Consider the following 18,336-nt stretch of genomic DNA (forward strand, 5'->3'; position numbering starts at 1 on the left):
TCGTAGATGATGTTCTTTTCCACAAGTATCATCGGATCAGTGGCATTTATGTTAATCCCACCTTAAATTATGCAGAAAAAAAGTACATTTTCTGCTAATCCAACACTGTCCGCGGTGATAATTTGTACACAATGGGTGGTGTGTCTCGAGAGAATTTCTATCTGCAGATGTGTGCCTGTGCAATTTCGAAACTCAGACGTGTGAACATGCCGAAGAATTTCCCTGTCTGTCGAGTGGGAAAGTAATTCTCTGTACAAGCTACCGACCCACCAAACTAGTTAGGATTGAGATAATCTATAAGAGTCAAATGCTAATTTTGTTTTTCTCATTTCTAATAAACAATCGCATCGTTGATAAAGTGATTGAGCAGGTGAGAAATTATCGTATAAACTCATTCGATCATCGCGAACATGTTAACTACAAGGACAAAGGATTGCGGGGGATCTTTTTTCTTAACGAGCAGTGTCACGGGAGGTTGATGTATGCGGTATGTATCATGTATGTTATATGAATTTAAGAGATTCTGGCAATCATTTGTGAGATCTGGACCGGTCCGATCTGCCCAAGGTCCACGAGATGATGAAGTCGTGAATCAAACGTGAGACGTGGGACGTGGGACGTGGGACGCACGTAGGTAAGGAGACGACCAATGCAAAATGGTTCTTCTGTTATTGCGGTTGGACCCGAGACAGCGAATTTCCCGCGAAATAAAACAGAAGAAAGCTTTCTTGTTCTTCTTCTCTGTTCATCTCGATCATAACCCAGTTTTTCTTCTCCTCTCTTCTGCCTCCAAGAACTAACTCTCTCTCTCTCTCTCTCTCATGCATGGTCGTTTTCGAATGGAATCTGCCCATCAAATCTTTTGAGAGGTGAAACTATGTTTGCATTGTTGTTCTTGTCTTTTATCCAGGCTTGAAAGAATGATGTGTCATTTTCTTGATATGCTTAATCGATGCATTTGATCACTAGTTTCAAATCGAATCAGTGTGCTCCTCTGTTTATTGTCCGACCATAGCTAGGGGAATGACATCATTAAGTTCTCGCCTTTTATAGTCACCTGGTGTAGCAGATTAACGCGACAGGAATCCTGATTTTCACTGGGATCATTGCATAATATCACAGTGCCTATTTTTCGCAATTTATTGTCCATCCGGAGCCTTTGTTCCGATCTGTCTTTTGCTTCCTTTTCCCCTATTTTGGCTATTGCAGGAGGATTTTTCCTCGACATTGAATAATTCAAATTTTCAGATTGCTGCGAGTCACCCGTTGTAAATCATCGAGTTAGAGCAATTTGTTTGAGATGGCTTGCTGAGAACATTGTCAAGGCCTGAATCATGTGGTGCTGCCGAGGCGCGGAAGAGGAAAGCTATCGGCCTCCTGCTCAACAGTATACTGCCCCACCCAGAGGAGGCAATCCCTATGGTAACCACACTATTCGATCTTGTTTTCTTTAAGAAAATTTCAGTGTGCAACTTTAATAATGAAAAAGAAAGAAAAGCTGCTTTAATAGCCATTGACCACGATCTCAAGCGAGAAGTAGTGTACTTGTTGCTCTCATTTGCATATTTCTCTTCCGTGTTTTTCTAATGGTTAGTCATCGCCCTTGCCACTTTTAGGATTCTTAAGTTAAAGCATGAGAGTTCTATGTTTATCGAGGGCAGTTTTACATGTTGATGCTCTCATTCTTTTGTCTTCAACTTTTTTTTTCCTCTACAGCATTTAAGGATGTCAGGTCACAGCCTCAAGAACACCAAGTTTCGATGTCTATATACTGTTATATCCTGTTCTTAAGAAATAAATATGTAGAAAATACAGAAATGTGAACTTCAGTTTTTCATTGGCGACTTGGGTGTGATTATCAAATATCCATGTTATGCATCTTCTCTTTTTTCTTTTGCATATATTTGGTTGGTGTTCTGGAGAAGGGGATCAGTTTGAGTGTTATTTGAATTCGGTTCTGACTCAGTGGTATCTATTTTCTTTTCCTTTCCTTTTCCTTGTTCAGTAGGTGGTGAGAGAGGGGAGACGAAGAGCTCCAGTGTCGTCAGAAGTGGAGCTCCGCAAAAGGTTTTGCCCATCGAAACGCCGGCTTTGCCATTAAACGAACTGAATAGGTTGACAGGGAACTTCGGTTCAAAAGCTTTGATTGGGGAAGGTTCTTATGGCCGCGTGTTCTACGCGAGGTTAAGTACCGGTCAGGAAGCAGCAGTAAAGAAATTAGATACCAGCACTTCACAAGAACCTGACTCAGAATTCGCAGAGCAGGTAATTCTCCTGTGTCCGAAGTTACATTTAATCGACTGCAGTATTTTGACCCGATAAGTTGATTATATCACGTGTCTTGTCTCACAGCTGTCGAATGTTTCAAGGCTCAAGAATGAACATTTCGTTGAATTGATTGGATACTGCTTGGAGGCGAATAACAGAATCTTGGTGCTTCAGTTTGCTACCAAGGGTTCTCTACACGATGTCTTACATGGTATGACCGAATAAACTCGGGGGGTTTTCCAGACTTGTTGTGAGAAAATGCCAGTGTAATGTGTCCGTGTTGTCGCAGGAAGGAAGGGTGTGCAGGGTGCCGAGCCTGGTCCAGTCCTTACTTGGAATCAGAGAGTCAAAATTGCTTATGGTGCAGCAAAAGGCCTTGAGTATCTGCACGAAAAGGTTCAGCCTTCTATTGTTCATAGGGATGTCAGATCCAGCAATGTCCTGCTCTTCAATGATTTTGTCACCAAGATTGCCGACTTTAACTTGTCAAATCAGTCTTCGGACACGGCTGCTCGACTGCATTCCACTAGAGTCTTGGGAACTTTTGGATACCATGCTCCAGAGTAAGCTTAATTTGTACAAATGATCAGCATTTTTATGTTTTATCTTTTGGATGGAGTCAAAATTGTTGCATGCTTAGAGGAAAAGCTAGCACGTTATTAGATCGTCTAAAATTAACGGAAAGGAGAATATGAGTAGAAGCAAGGGTATCAACAATGTCGGAAATTAAAGGAAGCAGGAAAATATTAGTAATTTTACATATCAGCATGCTCCCTGTTGACAGTTCCATCCTCATATGAAGTCGGTCCTTTTCGCCGGGTAGTTTATGAGAGGATTAATTTATGCTGATCCTCTTTTTCATCCCAAAATTTTGCGGACACTATGTGAATAAAGATGCACAGACATGCAGCCACCGACGTTGCATAGCGCAAGCACTTAATTGAGGTGGAGGCATGCTTAGATACAAAGACAATGTTTCTTCCCCTTGGTTATGGTATTCAACATGGTCTCTCATAGGGAAAAGATAGCATGGTATATACGCCATACACAAACTTGCGAAGCTTAAACAGAATTTCTGGACTTGTAAAAGGTTTTGAAGAAATCTATAAATATCAGAACCATATCATAAGATTTTGCAATTATGAACACTGGGAGCAACAGTCAAACAGCAAATGGTCTATTAGTTGGGATTTGTACGCTGAAAAGGTGCGTGAACTGAGATTATGAAAGTCACTCTTCCACTCTTGGAAATGGAAAGTGTACTAGTATTGCAGAATTTTCTACCCTTGAATGCATTCAATAGAACAAGTGTTTGTAGAAATGCGGCCATTAACAGAACAGAAGGGTTCAAAAACTCCTTTACATCCAGGGCTCATCGAAGCCCTATAAGTTCTGTAAATTTGGGAACAGGGCTATCAAATGGTCGACTGCGAAATCCCGTGAACGGTTAAGGTCAGTAGTTTTTACTCGGAGTAGTCACTAGGAGAAAGAAATAGGTATCTTTATAGTATTTGAAAGTAGTAGTCGTCCTATCAATAGGAATTTTGGGTGAAAGCAATTGTCTAGTTATTCATCGAGACATCATCAAATAGCTTCCTGACGGAGCTCATCTCTCTTTGTGACAAAAACCTTAAGGAGGTTAGCCATTTGGTTTGGTGTCAGTTTACTGTAAAATCTTCCCTTAATTGAGTAGTGAATGCCTACTGCCCAGCCTAAGAGTCAGATTGTTATTCTCGGTCACAGTATGTAATAAACTCTTGCTCTCTTTTGCAGATATGCAATGACGGGGCAGATAACTCAGAAAAGTGATGTCTACAGTTTTGGAGTTGTTCTACTAGAGCTTTTGACTGGAAGAAAGCCTGTAGACCATACAATGCCCAAAGGACAGCAGAGTCTTGTTACTTGGGTCTGTTTTTACCCTCCACAACAATGGTTTTAGACTTTCAATACTTTCTGGTCACCCGTGTTTAACTGAAGTTTAGTGTCTTGGTAATACTGCAGGCTACGCCAAGACTGAGTGAAGACAAAGTGAAACAATGTGTCGACCCAAAGCTTAATGATGACTACCCACCTAAGGCAATCGCAAAGGTGATGACAACATTTCAGTCTTTGCTACTATTTTCTTTGACAAGATGAATAAAAAAATGGTGGAATAAAGTCCTTGAATGAATTTTCAGGAAAAATGAGTTAAGTGTAATTTCAGATTGCCCTCTGCATTGACATCCATCAAGATTTAAGCTCGGTAGGAAAATTTTACTTGAGCAGGAATGATACTACAAAGCTAGTCCCATTGACGAAATGTTTTTGGTTAGAGGATAGGACGGAGAATGAAAATCGAAACTTGGCTAAATTTGTGAACTTGTCCATCTTTTGTGTGATCAATATGCCAAAGATAACAATGAAACATATGCAAACATATTGCCTGAAATCATAGTCTTGAGAAGATCAACATAGAAAAATAATGTGGCTTTTGGTTGTAGATGGCATGATATGATTGCCATCTAATTAACTCATTGTTTTGCTTTAATGTTTCAGCTAGCAGCAGTTGCAGCTTTGTGTGTGCAGTATGAGGCGGATTTCCGGCCGAACATGACCATCGTTGTCAAGGCACTGCAGCCGCTGCTTAATTCTAAGCCAGCAGGCCCGGACTCTCATTTGTAGAATCACTAATTTAAGCTGAAATTTGGAATTTAGAATTCTGTCATTTTTTTAAAACTATTATCAGTTCCTTTTGATAAACTCTCATCTTCCACATTTGACGTTACTGAGTATCTAAGCTATGCAATTTCCATTCCTGAGAACTGCCTTAGGAGTTCATGGTGGTAGCAGCAATGAGATTTGTCCGTTAAGGTCACTTCAACTCACTGATCTTTTTGTAAGGGTGCTATATAGAGGCCAAGCATTCATCATCTAAAGTTAAGTTTGAGAAGAAACAGCGAGGAATTATTTTCTGACTTAGGCTCCGTTCGTTTGGCGGAAAATATTCTCCCGGAAAATATTTTCCGGGTTTTCCGGTGTTCGGGGGGCGGAAAACGTTTTCCGTGGGAAAATATTTTCCTTCCCCCCCTCACAAAATAACCTAAGTCTACGAAAAATGACTTCCACTTCTTCAAAAGCGGAAATCATTTTCCGGAGCTTCTTCTTCTTCTTCTTCACTAAGGTCGCCGGCCGCCGCGGCCGCCACGGCCGCAGCCGGTGGCTGGTCGCTCGCCGGCCGCCGGTGGCCGGCCGCCGGCCGCCCGCTGCCGCCGACCGCCCGCTGCGCCGGCCGGCCGCCGCTGCTGGTCGCCTGCCGCCGCCGGCCGGACGCCGGACGTTGGCCGCCGGACGCCGGACGCCGGACGTTGGCCGCCGGACGCCGGACGTTGGCCGCCGGTCGCCGGCCGCCGCCACCGCCGCCGGACGCCGGATGTTGGCCGTTGGTCGCCGGTTGCCGCCGCCGGCCGCCGGACGCCGCCGCCCGCTACCGGTCGCCGGCGAAAAATATTTTCCGAAACTTTTTCATATTGGTCGCCGAACACCGGAAAATTATGTTTCGGCAAAATATTTTCCAGGAAAATGACTTCCGGGAAAATATTTTCCAAAATGAGAATATTTTCCGCCAAACGAACGAACGGAGCCTTAATTTCTGTCTCAGAAAATGACTGTTTGATTTAAACAGTGACACAGTTGGTTATAATGGAGAATGAGGTTTCCTCCATGGACCCTCCTGCTAGTGAAGCTCCAGACGATTTACTTCAAATGAATAAGAAAAACTAAAAGGTTAAACAAAAACTTGAATTCTGAGCTCCCGAAGCTGAATTTACTTTACTTGATCGAAATTCATTTGTTCTATTACACCAAGTGGTCCCTCTAACATAACAGAAGTCGTATTCATGCCCCATTGAACTTCAAAACAGTAAGATAAAATCCAGGCTCATCTACAAAATCTGCCATTTCAAAGAAATGGGCAACTGCAACCTTCTCTAAGGTCATCTTATCAGGCAAATCAGAGACTATGCAGTTGGGAAATTCTTGCCGCTGCTGCTCCAGGACTTGCCTCCCTAGAGGATGACCAATAACGATTCTGGCACCTGACACAAACGCAGATTCTGAGAAGGTCAACCTAAGAAAAATGGAGAATAGCTCCATCTAAACTACCATAACTACTCCTATTTACGGAGCCCGTCAATACTAGCAAATACTGCGATCAAACACAATAATGTGATGGTAACCTAATGTTTATGTAACAAGCACTCAGCAGTACTGTTCACAGATACAATAATTCTACTAGGGATGGAAACAACATGAAGCTTATTTTGTAATAAATGACAGAAGGATTTGCAGACATGAGGATAGCAAAAGACAAAACAGAGATGAGCTCGGAACAGCATATAAGAATAGAACAAGAACACAAAGTACCTGGGAGGCATCGCTCGGCTAGTGCTTCAAAAACCTGGTCAAGGGTGAATGGTAAAGCTGGCAGATAATAAATGTACACCACATCAAAAGGCGCCCACTTATCTGGAACATATATTAGTTCACCTTGCCAGCACTTAATCTTGTCATATTTTTCCTTTATACAAGCCAACACCAAGAGTGAATCATGGACAACAAGCAGAAGCTGGCAATTTGACGTATCAAACAACCTATCTACAAAACCTTCAGAACCAAAAGTAACCAAAACCTTGGAGGTGCTCTCTAGTTCTCCTGCAGATATTATGCGTCTGACATTGTTGCCTGCTTGAGGATCGTCATCCATCTCAAGAAAGGACCAATCTTTCTCTGCAAGTTCCTCAAAGTTCATAACAGGAATTGTCCCCTCATTTGACAGAGCGTTTGTACTCATATACGACAAACGGAAATTTGATAAGTTAAAGGATAAAGAAGAACGAGAGAGATGGTGTTTGTGCTGACGGTGGTCACTAGAACCAAAATAACAACACTGGGGTGCGATATAAGGTAGGGGACGCCCAGAAAGTGATGGCAACAGAGGTAGGGAAGAAGAGAAATGTAGGGAATTCATCAAGAACTTTAAGTCAGCTGCAAATTCTTCTCTGGTAAATGTGACTGAACCCAAAAAAATTTTCAGCTTGAAGCAAAGAACCGAATTAAGCTCCCTCTTCCCCTTCTGAAAAAAATCGGTCAATCCGTCATACTCTCTCTATTTCCTTCTCATTTGTGCACTGTAACAAAGAGACATCGATGTCACTTTCATTCAATAACCAAAGAAAAAAAGGGAAATGAAAAGCTAAATGATTCGTCTATTTGAAAAAACCCACTACAAAAGAAATTCTCTCAACTAAACAACATGACAACTAGGGTTTGCTCTTGAAATATAAATAGTGAACATGCACCGAGCAACTGCTAACCAAAGTATCTAATGCACATTGCAGTAAATGACTTCATCTCTACATGTAATCAATGTACAAATTGATGGTACCGGCATGAAGTTCGAACGAAAAACAGAGACCATGTCACCGCATTTGAAGTACCCGTTATTCTTTCCTCCTCCCGTTCTCCTAATGGATCGATTCTAGTCTAATAGCAGCATCAAACCCAAAAGTACAAGGATCATACTTTTACGCCGGAATATATGAGAAATGACTATAAACTTCTACTCAAAAGATTTGATTTTCTTCCTTCTCAATCTACAGTTCATTTGCATCATTAAGTTGAGGGCTCTATCCATTCTCTAGCATGAATCTGATCACAGCAAGTACTTCTGAAGCTCTACAAGCTCTATCACACGGCATAATACGAGCTTCACTCATCTAGCAAATCTAACAATGGCCAAGAGAGTACGATCGCGGGATTGTCCAGGGACAAGCCGCTCCAAACCCACTAGTCAGCAGCCCCACCCGCGCCACGCGTGTTGATCCCCCATTCCTGCCCCCCACAGTGGCCATGAGTCCCCGCATCCCAACCCCATTTACCCCATTTTTCCGCATACAACAACAGTCCTTCAACACATCTCTTGCAAAACCACGAGACTCTTCTTTGCACACCGGATCATAGTTTGCAGTAACTGCGTCCACTAACAATGCTTTGACATCAATGGAAAAAAATCAGTCAACCACCCAAATGATTCCAAACACAGAGACTGACCCATATAAAATCTCTACAAGAAATAACAAAATCCGTAACAAATTCATCAGAGGTGCCAGCAGCAAAATTAGGCCAATCAACCCAACAAAAAGATCGAATCTTGCGAATACTCATTCGCTTTGCATCGAACTGCAGCAACAAGTGCAAGCACAGAGAGAGAGAGCATGAGTGATTCGAAGGTGCAACCTGCGGGCACAGAGCGAGCCTCCCGCCGCTTGATGAAGCTGCAAACGGCGTCGGGCGAAGATGACGGTGATCCACCGCCGGAGTTTCAGTCGATGGAGGATATCGGCTGGCTAGTGGCTAATGGCTATGGCTATCCAACTGCAAAGTGCAAACTACCTAGCAAGGGCACGCCCGTTAGGCTTCGAGCCTAGAAAGATAAATTAAACCTATTTTCATTTTTTCTTTTTGCCCTTTTCGATTTATGGTACTCAAAAACACATTTTAGTAAATATCATATCTAATTGGGAAAATTCCAATTAAGGACCTCAACTGGGGCCTTTTTCTCAAAAGAGGACCCCAAGTAAATTTAGTGTCAAATAAGAGCCTGAAGTGCCCAATCAGTCTCAAATAAAGATCCGAAGTGCCCAAAAAGTCTTAAATAAGGGTCTGGGTTGCCGGCCGGCCAAAATGCCTGCCGGCCGACAAGAATGTTACTATTCCGGCATCGGAATAGTAAATTTTTAATTTTTTTTTTATTTTTTCCTTTTCTGTTTTTTTTCTTTTTCTTTTCCTTTTCTTTTTTTTTTCTTCTCTTCCTCCGCCGGCCATAGCCGGGGCCGGCGGAGGTTGTCGGCCTCAGGCGAGGCCGCCCTCGCCTGGGCTGGGCGAGGTCGGCCTCGCCAGTTGCCGGCGAGGGCTCGCCGCTGGCGAGGCTCGACCTCGCCCAGCAACGGCGAGGTCGAGCTTGGCCAGTTCTGGCGAGGGCTCGACCTCGCCGGCCGCAAGCGAGGCCGGCCTTGCACCGCAAAGGCGAGATCGGCCTCGCCAACGCCGGCGAGGTCGAGCCCTCGCGTAACCGGCGCGGGCTCGACCTCGCCGTTGCGGGCGAGGTCGAGCCTCGCCCGGCTTGCCGGCGAGGTCGAGCCTCGCCAGATCCGGCGAGGGCTCGGCCCCGCCGGCCGGCGAGGTTCGACCTCGCCGGCGTCGGGTGAGGCAGCGGGGCCGAGCCCTCGCCCGATTCTGCGGCGAGGTCGAGCCTCGCCCGGATCTAGCGAGGGCTCAGCCCCGCCGGCCGCTGGTGAGGCTCGACCTCACCGGCGTCGGGTGAGGTAGGCGAGGTCGAGCCTCGCTAGCGGCCGGTGGGGCCGAGCCCTCGCCAGATCCGGCGAGGCTCGACCTCGCCGGCAACTGGCGAGGGCGGCCTTGCTTGAGGCCGACGACCTCCGCCGGCCCCGGCTATGGCCGGCGGAGGAAGAGAAGAAAAAAAACAGCAAAGGAAAAAAAAATTAAAAAGTTACTATTCCGGTGCCGGAATAGTAACATTCTCGCCGGCCGGCACGCATTTTGGTCGGCTGGCAACCCAGACCCTTATTTGAGACTTTTTGGGCACTTCAAGTCCTTATTTAACACTAAATCCACTTGGGGTCCTCTTTTGAAAAAAAGGCCCCACTTGGGGTCCTTAATTGGAATTTTCCCTATCTAATTATATATTCCTAATGTAACGACACGATTGCGTATAAAATGCCAATAAAAAAAAATATTACATACGCCAAATAAATTACAAAATTATTCGCCAAAACTGGAAAATAATTAAAACTCTATAAACTCGTTTACTTTTTCAGATCTAAATAAACCTGCAAACATTATTAAGAATTTGTCTCGTAATGATCCGTGTAAAATCACGATGCTTACGATTCCCAAGATGCGAATACTAACTATATGCTTGATAATTCACGGCCAACTTCTTAACATCTCAAATGCGCATGTTAGAGTTTTGAAATTCGATTATCAACCCAAATTATGTCCTTGACTTTTTTGTTTTTGTTACTCCTTGGGCCCGAACTGACAATTGAGAAGAATCCATCTTTTATTAGGCCTCAACTTGGGTCAATTCAAGGCCCCGAAGCCTATATTTCAGCACGTGGGTTTCTTTGCATGGCGACGAAAATGTCCGAGCAAAACCGAAACGACTGTTGTAACCATTGCATTGCAGCACGAACTCGAGAAAGAGGATCAACGGACACTCGTCCAGTCATCTCTCTCTCTCTCTCTCTCTCTCTCTCTCTCTGTGGATGCATGCTTTCGAAGGCAGATGCGGTTTCAATGGGGCTCGTAACGATCCGATTTGCATTTATGGCAGATCTTGCTTTTCAAGGTTCCTGAAGGAGGAGGAGGTCACGTAATCTGTCTCCATTATGCACATCACTTATGGAAGCACGGTGTTTGACTCGCCCTTGAATCCACCGTACACTTGGGTGGGGCGGTGGGAGTACGTGGCCACGACAATCTTGCATGAAGAAGAGAATGCCGTTGACGTCGCCTTGAGGTAGACCTGTTAAATGAGTCTTAAAATTCATATATGATCAATTTATTTTTTAAATTGATCATAAATGGGTCAATACAACTTTGAAAAGCCTATTTTAAATGGGTCTTGAAGTTTTAAGCCTACCATAAATGGGTCTTAATAGATTGAGTGTGGAACTCATTTCCAACCTACCCATTAAGCCCATCCCTTTTTTATAAAAAAATTGAAATTATTTTTATTATTTTTTCTTTATTTTCGGTCGGTGGCCGGTCACAGCGACAGCCAGTGATCGGCTATCGGCCACAGGGGAGGAACGACCTCGTTGGAGGCCAGCGAGGCCTCGGGCTCGGCGAGCTTGAGGTTGGCCAGATCGGTGAGGCTGGAGCCTCGCCCAAGGTCGACAAGGCCGAGCTCGCCGGATTCCGACGAGCCCGAGGCCTCGTTGATTTGGCAAGACTCGAGCTCTCCGGCCTCAGGTGATCTCGACCTCGCCGGATCTAGCGAGGTGGAGCCTCGCCTGAGGCTGGTGAGGCTCGGCTCGCCGGAATCGAGCGAGCTCGAGGCTCACCTGAGGCCGGTGAGGCCGAGGCCTTGCCATATCGGCGAGCTTGTCCTCGTTTGTGGCCGCTGGCCAGCCACCGGCCAAAAATAAAGGAAACAGAAAATAATAAAAATTAAAAAATTAAAAATTCGATTTTTAAAAAAATAAATAACAATAAAAAATTATTAAAATTATTAAAATGCACGCATGAAGTAAAATCAAATCAGATTTTATATACCAAACGTCGGAAGATATTTTCTAATTCATTTTCAAGTTTCAACCAAACACTGGAAATTTTTTTATTTTCTTGGAAAATGACTTCATGGAAAATATTTTATAAAAATGTTGCATTTTTCACGAAACAAAAAAAACCTCAATTTAAAAAAAAATTATAAAAATTGTTCACTAGTTTTGTATTGTATGAAAATGTTTTAGTGGTATAATTTTTAAAAAGAGTCATAAGAAACAAGTTATCTTATATTTAGTTAAATATATAAGTATTTTACTAATATGGGTCGGATCAGGTACAGGTCGGGATATTTATATTCCAAATAAATGGGTTAATGGATCAATTTGAGTCGGACCATTTATGACCCGACCCAAACTCGATCCGACCCACCCGTTTAATAGGTCTACCTTCAGGTAATAATGTCATCTACCCGTCGTTCCGATAAATTAAACCGATCGCTCGGGAAAGGTAGAAGATTGCGGCGAACTCTACTTGAAAAGTTTTCACGACCATCGTGCATTAGATTGGCTCGGTCCATTATATCAAATGCGAAGTAAGTATATAAAGTACTTTTCAGCTCCCCCTAACATGTAATACAAATACTCTCTCTCTCTCTCTCTCTCTCAACACACACATTATAGCTGTGAGAGTATTTAAATTTATTATTTAGTATTTAGATTTATTACATAGTTTTGGTATATTAGTATAGTTTATACTATAGTTTATTATTTAATTTAATATTTAATAAAATTTGGATTAGTTAATATTTTGATTACTTAATATAAATAGAATTAATCAATAGAATTTCTATAATTTAATAGAATTTTAGAATGGAATAGAATTCCAAATTCGAATTCTTTTGAATTCTATTTTCTTTCTATTTCATTTTCCTTCAAAAATAACAATAGAAAGAAAATATTTAATAATAAATAAATAGCATCGAGAAAATTCCAGTGTTACTACTAGTTGCTTGACCCACGCTTCGGATCCGTTGTTCTTGTAAAATATACTTGATAGCACAAAGTTTAAAAGGATTAAATGAGAAAAACTAAGTAAATTGAGGTAAGAGATAGGAAATTCACATAGAAGCAAAAAGTACAGGTAATTATGATCTACATGACTCAATATGTGTAACTTTTACCTTATTTATTCAATACATATTATAGAACTGGTGTTTGAGAAAATTATTATTTGTTTTTCTTGAAATTTGATAAAAGATACGTCAGAGGAAAGATATACACATTGTAGGATTAATGGAAAAAATCATATACAATAACAACGAGAAGCCAAGTTTTTTTCCATCGTATTGGGAAGCATGTACAAAAAGAAAAAAACTTTTACAATACCTCCCATCATCTCACTGGCCGACCTTGACCTTATTATTTGAAGATCATATGTAGTATTCAGAGTCTACCTAGATTTGGTACCGCTCTCGCAGCTCGTATTGAACCAGTGCTTTACATGTAAATGTCCAATCAACCGCTGCCCTCAATGCATTTTAGGGAGAACTAGCTAACTAGGTGTCTGAGTGGCATTTCGCCCTTACCGCAACTCAGCCACTGATTCTTCAATATCAATCGATTTGAACCTCCACTTAGTTTCAGCCGAACTTCATCATGGTCATGGATAGATCACCTAGGTTTGGGTTCATAAGAAATGGCGATTGCCCTATGAAGAGTTGCTTTTGCTACGGCTTCAGTGGGTTAAGAGTCGTCACATTGAAAATTCAATACATAATCAGAGTATGTAATCGCACTCCATAGGCACTGATAATAAGTAGTAACTCATCTCCCAATAAAAGTTTGAAAATTTCGTCACTGTTAATCTATGCAATAATACATTCAAGTACGACTCAATGAACATCTTTTTGATATTCTTCACTAGTAGTTTTACTCTAGTTTGGATTATGTAGGTTTTTGTAATTTTTGAGAATACTAATGTTATTGAGCATACTAAATTTTCGAAGAGAGATAACAACATAAATACATATATGTGATACTAAATTGGTATTTGCACGTGTAGTGCATTTAATGTGGACATATGTTTTCTAATGAAAGAGTAATTTCCTCTTATGAAGAAAACCTAGGAGAAAACTTTTTAGAAACTAAATCCAAATAAAATTGTCTACATCTAACACATGAAGTAATATTGACTCTATCACGATCTATACATTACATAGTGTAGGGATGTTCTCAAGCACAGAAATTGTCCAATTAGTCATAAATCTACCATATGAATGCCAATTCAGTCACGAACCTTTTCACGAGATTTTCATATAGTTCTTCTAGCCAATTTTCACTGGAAACTACTAACATGGCGGTGTGCCACGTAGGATAGCGATGATTGGATCACCATGTTAGCGACTTTTGGCGAAAATTGACCAGAATGAGTACATTGAAATTTCATGCAAAAAAAAAGATTAAATTGGCAAAATTGAAAAATTTAGGATTAAATTGGCGTCCATACGCTGGGTTTAGAACTAATTAGGTAATTTTTTCATTATATATGCATATTGTGTATAGAGTAATAGTGACTCTATTATACACAGAGGTACTATCATGTTTTATCCAAGTTAACTACGCGAGAATATGGAAGAAAATTTTGGTCGATAAACAGATATGTATCTACCTTTGAAGGGAAGAAGAGAACTAGTTGACAGCATAAAATGCATACTTTAAAGGTGAACTGTATTTATGACCGTTGACCTTAACTTTATTCATCAGCTAATTAATTGATCAATATTTTCTACTAGACAATAACTACACACTATTTTTTTTTTTTTTTATAATCGAGGATCCGCACGTACGGCCGACAGCCAACATCGACTATACCTCGAGGGGAACTAGCACAACAACCCACCACCATGGTCCCCCACTTAAATCGCGATAGCAGTGCTTGGGAATCAATCCCAGGTCTCACGGGTAAAGACTGCGAACGCCCTAACCAGCGCAGCTGCCCACTGGTGGGTATAACTACAAACTATTAATGACCACTATCTCCATTTAACATTAAGAGAGGGGCTTTAAAGTGGGGGACTACTATGGTTAACAAAGAAAATTTGCTTCACTAAGAATAGCATATTCGAACCAAATAGATTAGAAACTATTTAATAGGATTCTATGCTAAATAAAAAATAATTAGGCAAACGGACATATAGAGAGAGATCTCTACAAGCAGATAATGTCGCAATAGTATACCTTTAATTGTTTCGATTATTAGCTTATGTCATTATCACCAAATATACTGAAAGAACTTGATAGCAATTGCAGCAATGAAAAATAATCACCTGTTAAACTTTTGTTTTTAAAGAGGAAGCGAAAATGGGAAAATAGATATTTGACGAATAAGGAGACTCTTTTTATCATACGCTTATACTCATTAACGTTGGAAAACCCCCGAACACGACGTGCATGTTTTCTTAACTTGTTGCATGCGTGTAGGTATATTGTAGGGAAGTTCTAAGGTTTAGGTCCGTGCTTATACATGGGGATGGTCAATATGTAGCAACAATATAAAAGTTCTATCTTCGTGTGTCCGATATTTACATGATTGATTCGATGATAATCTGCGACTTTCTATGAACAAATGAATCATTTCAGCTAGCATATGTAGTTAAAAATATTTGGCCACCTGCTGCTATACAAAGGAAAATGACATGCATGGCCATTCTTATGTAAGCGATGGTTACACAATCATGCAACTCATTTCTTTTACAAAGACTAAACCAGATTATTCTAACGTTGGTATTTGCAGAAAATACTAAGATTTATCCAAACATTGCTCATAACGCTCGGATGAAGACGAGTTTAGCCCTAATTCTCTCCTTTTCCCTTCAACACCAGGTGTCTAGTCCTTTGCTTCACTTCTGCATTATGCTCCTCACCAGGATTTAATAAGAACCCTAAACTTAACTCCGCCTTTTGGTGCTATCTTTCTTTACTGCAAATCCATCGCTTCTCATTCTGATTGATTGCTCTCAAACGCAATTAAAATCGAATTAAAAGCTTTATCGTGTGAGGAAGATGCATGATCAACAACACACATGTATGCAGTCCCATATTTTCCTGAAATGTCATGCTTGTTATACAGGCACATAGACAATCCTTACAAACAGGTTCAAAGGAAAGTTTTTCTTAAGTACAGTCGTGACAAAACGTGTTGTGTCCTTCCTCATACTTAACCCCCCTTTTTCCTCTATAAAAAGCTTAACAACCTTCATGCTCTAACACCACACAACCCTTTATCTTACATAAAATCTCTCTCTCTCTCTCTCTCTCTATGGCAAAAGCAAACTCTTCAGAGAGCTCAACAGCTAATTCAAACCCATCGGCTGCATCTTTGAGCCTGGATTCACCCAGAACCTACAATTGCACATTTTGTTTCAGATCTTTCGTTTCTTCACAAGCCCTAGGCGGTCACCAGAATGCGCACCGCAAAGAGAAGAGAGAAGCCAAGAGACTCTACATTGAAAAACGCCTCTCTTTCATGAAAAACTCTGCTGCCGCAAGCCAACCGCCTCCTCTCAGGGTTGACCGTTTTGCAGCTGCCCCAGTGTTCAACCCTGCAGCTGCCCACGGTGGTGGCTCTGGCATGGGCGTGCCGTTCAAGCCAAAGCAAGGTAATGGTTCTCAATGTGCCCTATGGTTACCTTTGACGACGCCTGAGATTAGACGCCGGAATGTTGCAAGCTCGGTCGCAAACCAAGAGACCAGCCCTGGTTGTAACTTCTTGGGGTTGTCAAAGAGGGGGAGTGGCTCAGATCCTAATAAGAGTGAGGACTCAAAAAAAGAGGGAGGTCTGGACTTGACTTTGAAGCTCTGATACAGTGAACCTTTTTATGTGCTCTTTACACCGTGTTTTATAAGACAAGATGCACATGTAACTAAAAACAAAAAAAAATGTATGAACTCTACTAGATCGAAGAACAAATAGTACAAAACATATGTCCATATGTGTCTGCAAAACTACTAATTTGCTCAAGCATAGAAATGACCGGACTCTGAATTGTTATCGCCGTTAGAACGAAACCCTAGGAATTAAACGATGAAGAAGCTTGTGGACTAAAAGGAAAGTAGAAAAAGCACAGCATAAATCAGAGAAGATGAAGAGAGAGAAAGCTGAATTAATGGTTCTTTGGTTTCTTCTGTAAACCTTGCTCAATTAGTTGCCTAATAATGTGCAAGACCTCGCTGATCTGTCGGTGCATTCTGTCATCCATCTTGGGTTTACCTTTCCGATTTCCTGCTAAGTTCTAGCAACTGCATGCTTTATGCATCACTCATAGTCATATCTGAGGCTTAAAAACAACAAAGCGGCCTTGGCTTCATTAAATAATCAGAATTGCTATCGTTTTCTCCAATTTCGATTAATTGCTCTATGTGGTCTAGCATTAATTTGCCTGAACTGCAGATTTGAGATGATAAACATCATCTAGTGATGCTTTAACTCGGTTTGAAAACAACACTAATGGCTTCTATAGAGAAAATTTCATCATGATGACATTCGATTGTCATCTTCTGCCTTTTTATTTTGTTGCTTTAGCGGTCATGTGGTGTCTGGGCTAACTTTCGTGCATTTCGACTCATCGGCCTCCCTAAATGGTCTTAAGGGTTCACATTGCAATCCTTCATAACCCAAACCTATTATTACATGTGAGTTCATCAATGGAAAATGTTTAAACTTATCTAGTGTTGAGTATGTCTTGAATTCTGTTTCGGATACAATCCAAGCCCGTGGCCCAACACTAATCCTCGGCGAGGGTGCGGGGGCTGTACCCCCACGGTATGGAGTAACATCAATATTGATTTTATCAAGTTATTAGATTTTGAGTAGAGACAGAAAGAGTTCAAAGGTTTTTTTTTTTTTTTTGAGCCACCCTTTGTAATTCTTGAATTTTCCTATCGAATTTTGGTTCTCCTCTGCCCATAGTTTTTCCCGCAAAGGTTTTCCATGTAAATCCGTGTGTTCTTTTATTCTTCTCAGTTTCAATTTCGTTTTTGTTCCGCATTAGTCATAACATCTAGAGAAAATCACCAAAAGCATGAATTGCTAAGATGGATCGGGCATTATACCGAGAAAGTTGCAGCATCGTATAAGTAGAAACTTCTAGTAAATGGTTGAGGAAAAAAATCAATTGGGAAGTTAAGGATACGACACAGTCGTCGCTAGGATGTAATTACATACTGTTAGCCTCAAGCTTACACTAAGCTTTAATTCTGAGCTTCACCATCTACAAGTTCACCATTTCTTTAGCTTGAAGTGCAAACTTGCTCACTCTAAGGTGTCATCAAGGTTGAAATGGTTCAAAGCTGTCTTACCAACTCGATATGGTAATGGGTCGTGATCGTCCTCACGATTGTGGGTGCAAAGAGAAAAGAAACTGAATTGATGGAAAGAGAGCAACAAAGCAAGTATAGAACCATTATCATTGAGTTCAATAAATACGTGCAAATTCGAGGAGATAATTCTACTTTCTCCATATTCTATCTTGTGACATGACATGTCCAACTTGAACAGCATACAAATCGAAAGATATGTCACCGCATATCAAGAAGTTACAGGCGAATTGACTTCCTAGTTTGAGAATGAATAAGGCGATATGGCGAGTGTCGATTCTAGTGTTTGTTATCTCAGTTTAGCAGCTTGAGATCATGGCACCCTGCTTATCTGTTTCTCAACGACACGTGTCACGATCTCAATATGGGGATTCGTCGAACCAATGTCAAGGTAGCAGTACTCAAT

At 41.4% G+C, this 18,336-nt stretch overlaps 2 protein-coding genes across 4 annotated transcripts; one reads left to right on the forward strand and one right to left on the reverse strand.

The window, feature by feature from the left end:
- Positions 1-73: 73 nt before the first annotated feature.
- LOC115674693 (probable protein kinase At2g41970) lies at positions 74-5,226 on the forward strand. Of its 3 annotated transcripts, none has more exons than XM_056302913.1 (8): positions 74-869; positions 1,210-1,422; positions 2,006-2,265; positions 2,353-2,479; positions 2,558-2,831; positions 4,042-4,174; positions 4,270-4,356; positions 4,804-5,226. In XM_056302913.1, the coding sequence occupies exons 2-8, from the start codon at positions 1,335-1,337 to the stop codon at positions 4,927-4,929; spliced, it is 1,095 nt and encodes a 364-aa protein (XP_056158888.1). In that variant the 5' UTR covers positions 74-869; positions 1,210-1,334; the 3' UTR covers positions 4,930-5,226. The 3 variants fall into 3 exon arrangements, with proteins under 3 accessions (XP_056158888.1, XP_056158889.1, XP_030453028.1); XM_056302914.1 differs by having other exon boundaries at positions 2,009-2,265; XM_030597168.2 differs by having other exon boundaries at positions 1,249-1,422.
- An 822-nt stretch (positions 5,227-6,048) lies between these two features.
- Positions 6,049-8,683, reverse strand: LOC115668390 (uncharacterized). Its single transcript, XM_030589853.2, has 3 exons — positions 8,542-8,683; positions 6,670-7,433; positions 6,049-6,341 (listed from the first exon to the last, which is right to left on the reverse strand). The coding sequence occupies exons 2-3, from the start codon at positions 7,271-7,273 to the stop codon at positions 6,142-6,144; spliced, it is 804 nt and encodes a 267-aa protein (XP_030445713.1). The 5' UTR covers positions 7,274-7,433; positions 8,542-8,683; the 3' UTR covers positions 6,049-6,141.
- Positions 8,684-18,336: the final 9,653 nt, after the last annotated feature.

This window comes from Syzygium oleosum, unplaced genomic scaffold (assembly GCF_021117445.2).
Source record: "Syzygium oleosum isolate NSW1041296 unplaced genomic scaffold, Sole_v2.1 Sole_v2.25, whole genome shotgun sequence".
NCBI classification, from domain to species: domain Eukaryota; kingdom Viridiplantae; phylum Streptophyta; class Magnoliopsida; order Myrtales; family Myrtaceae; genus Syzygium; species Syzygium oleosum.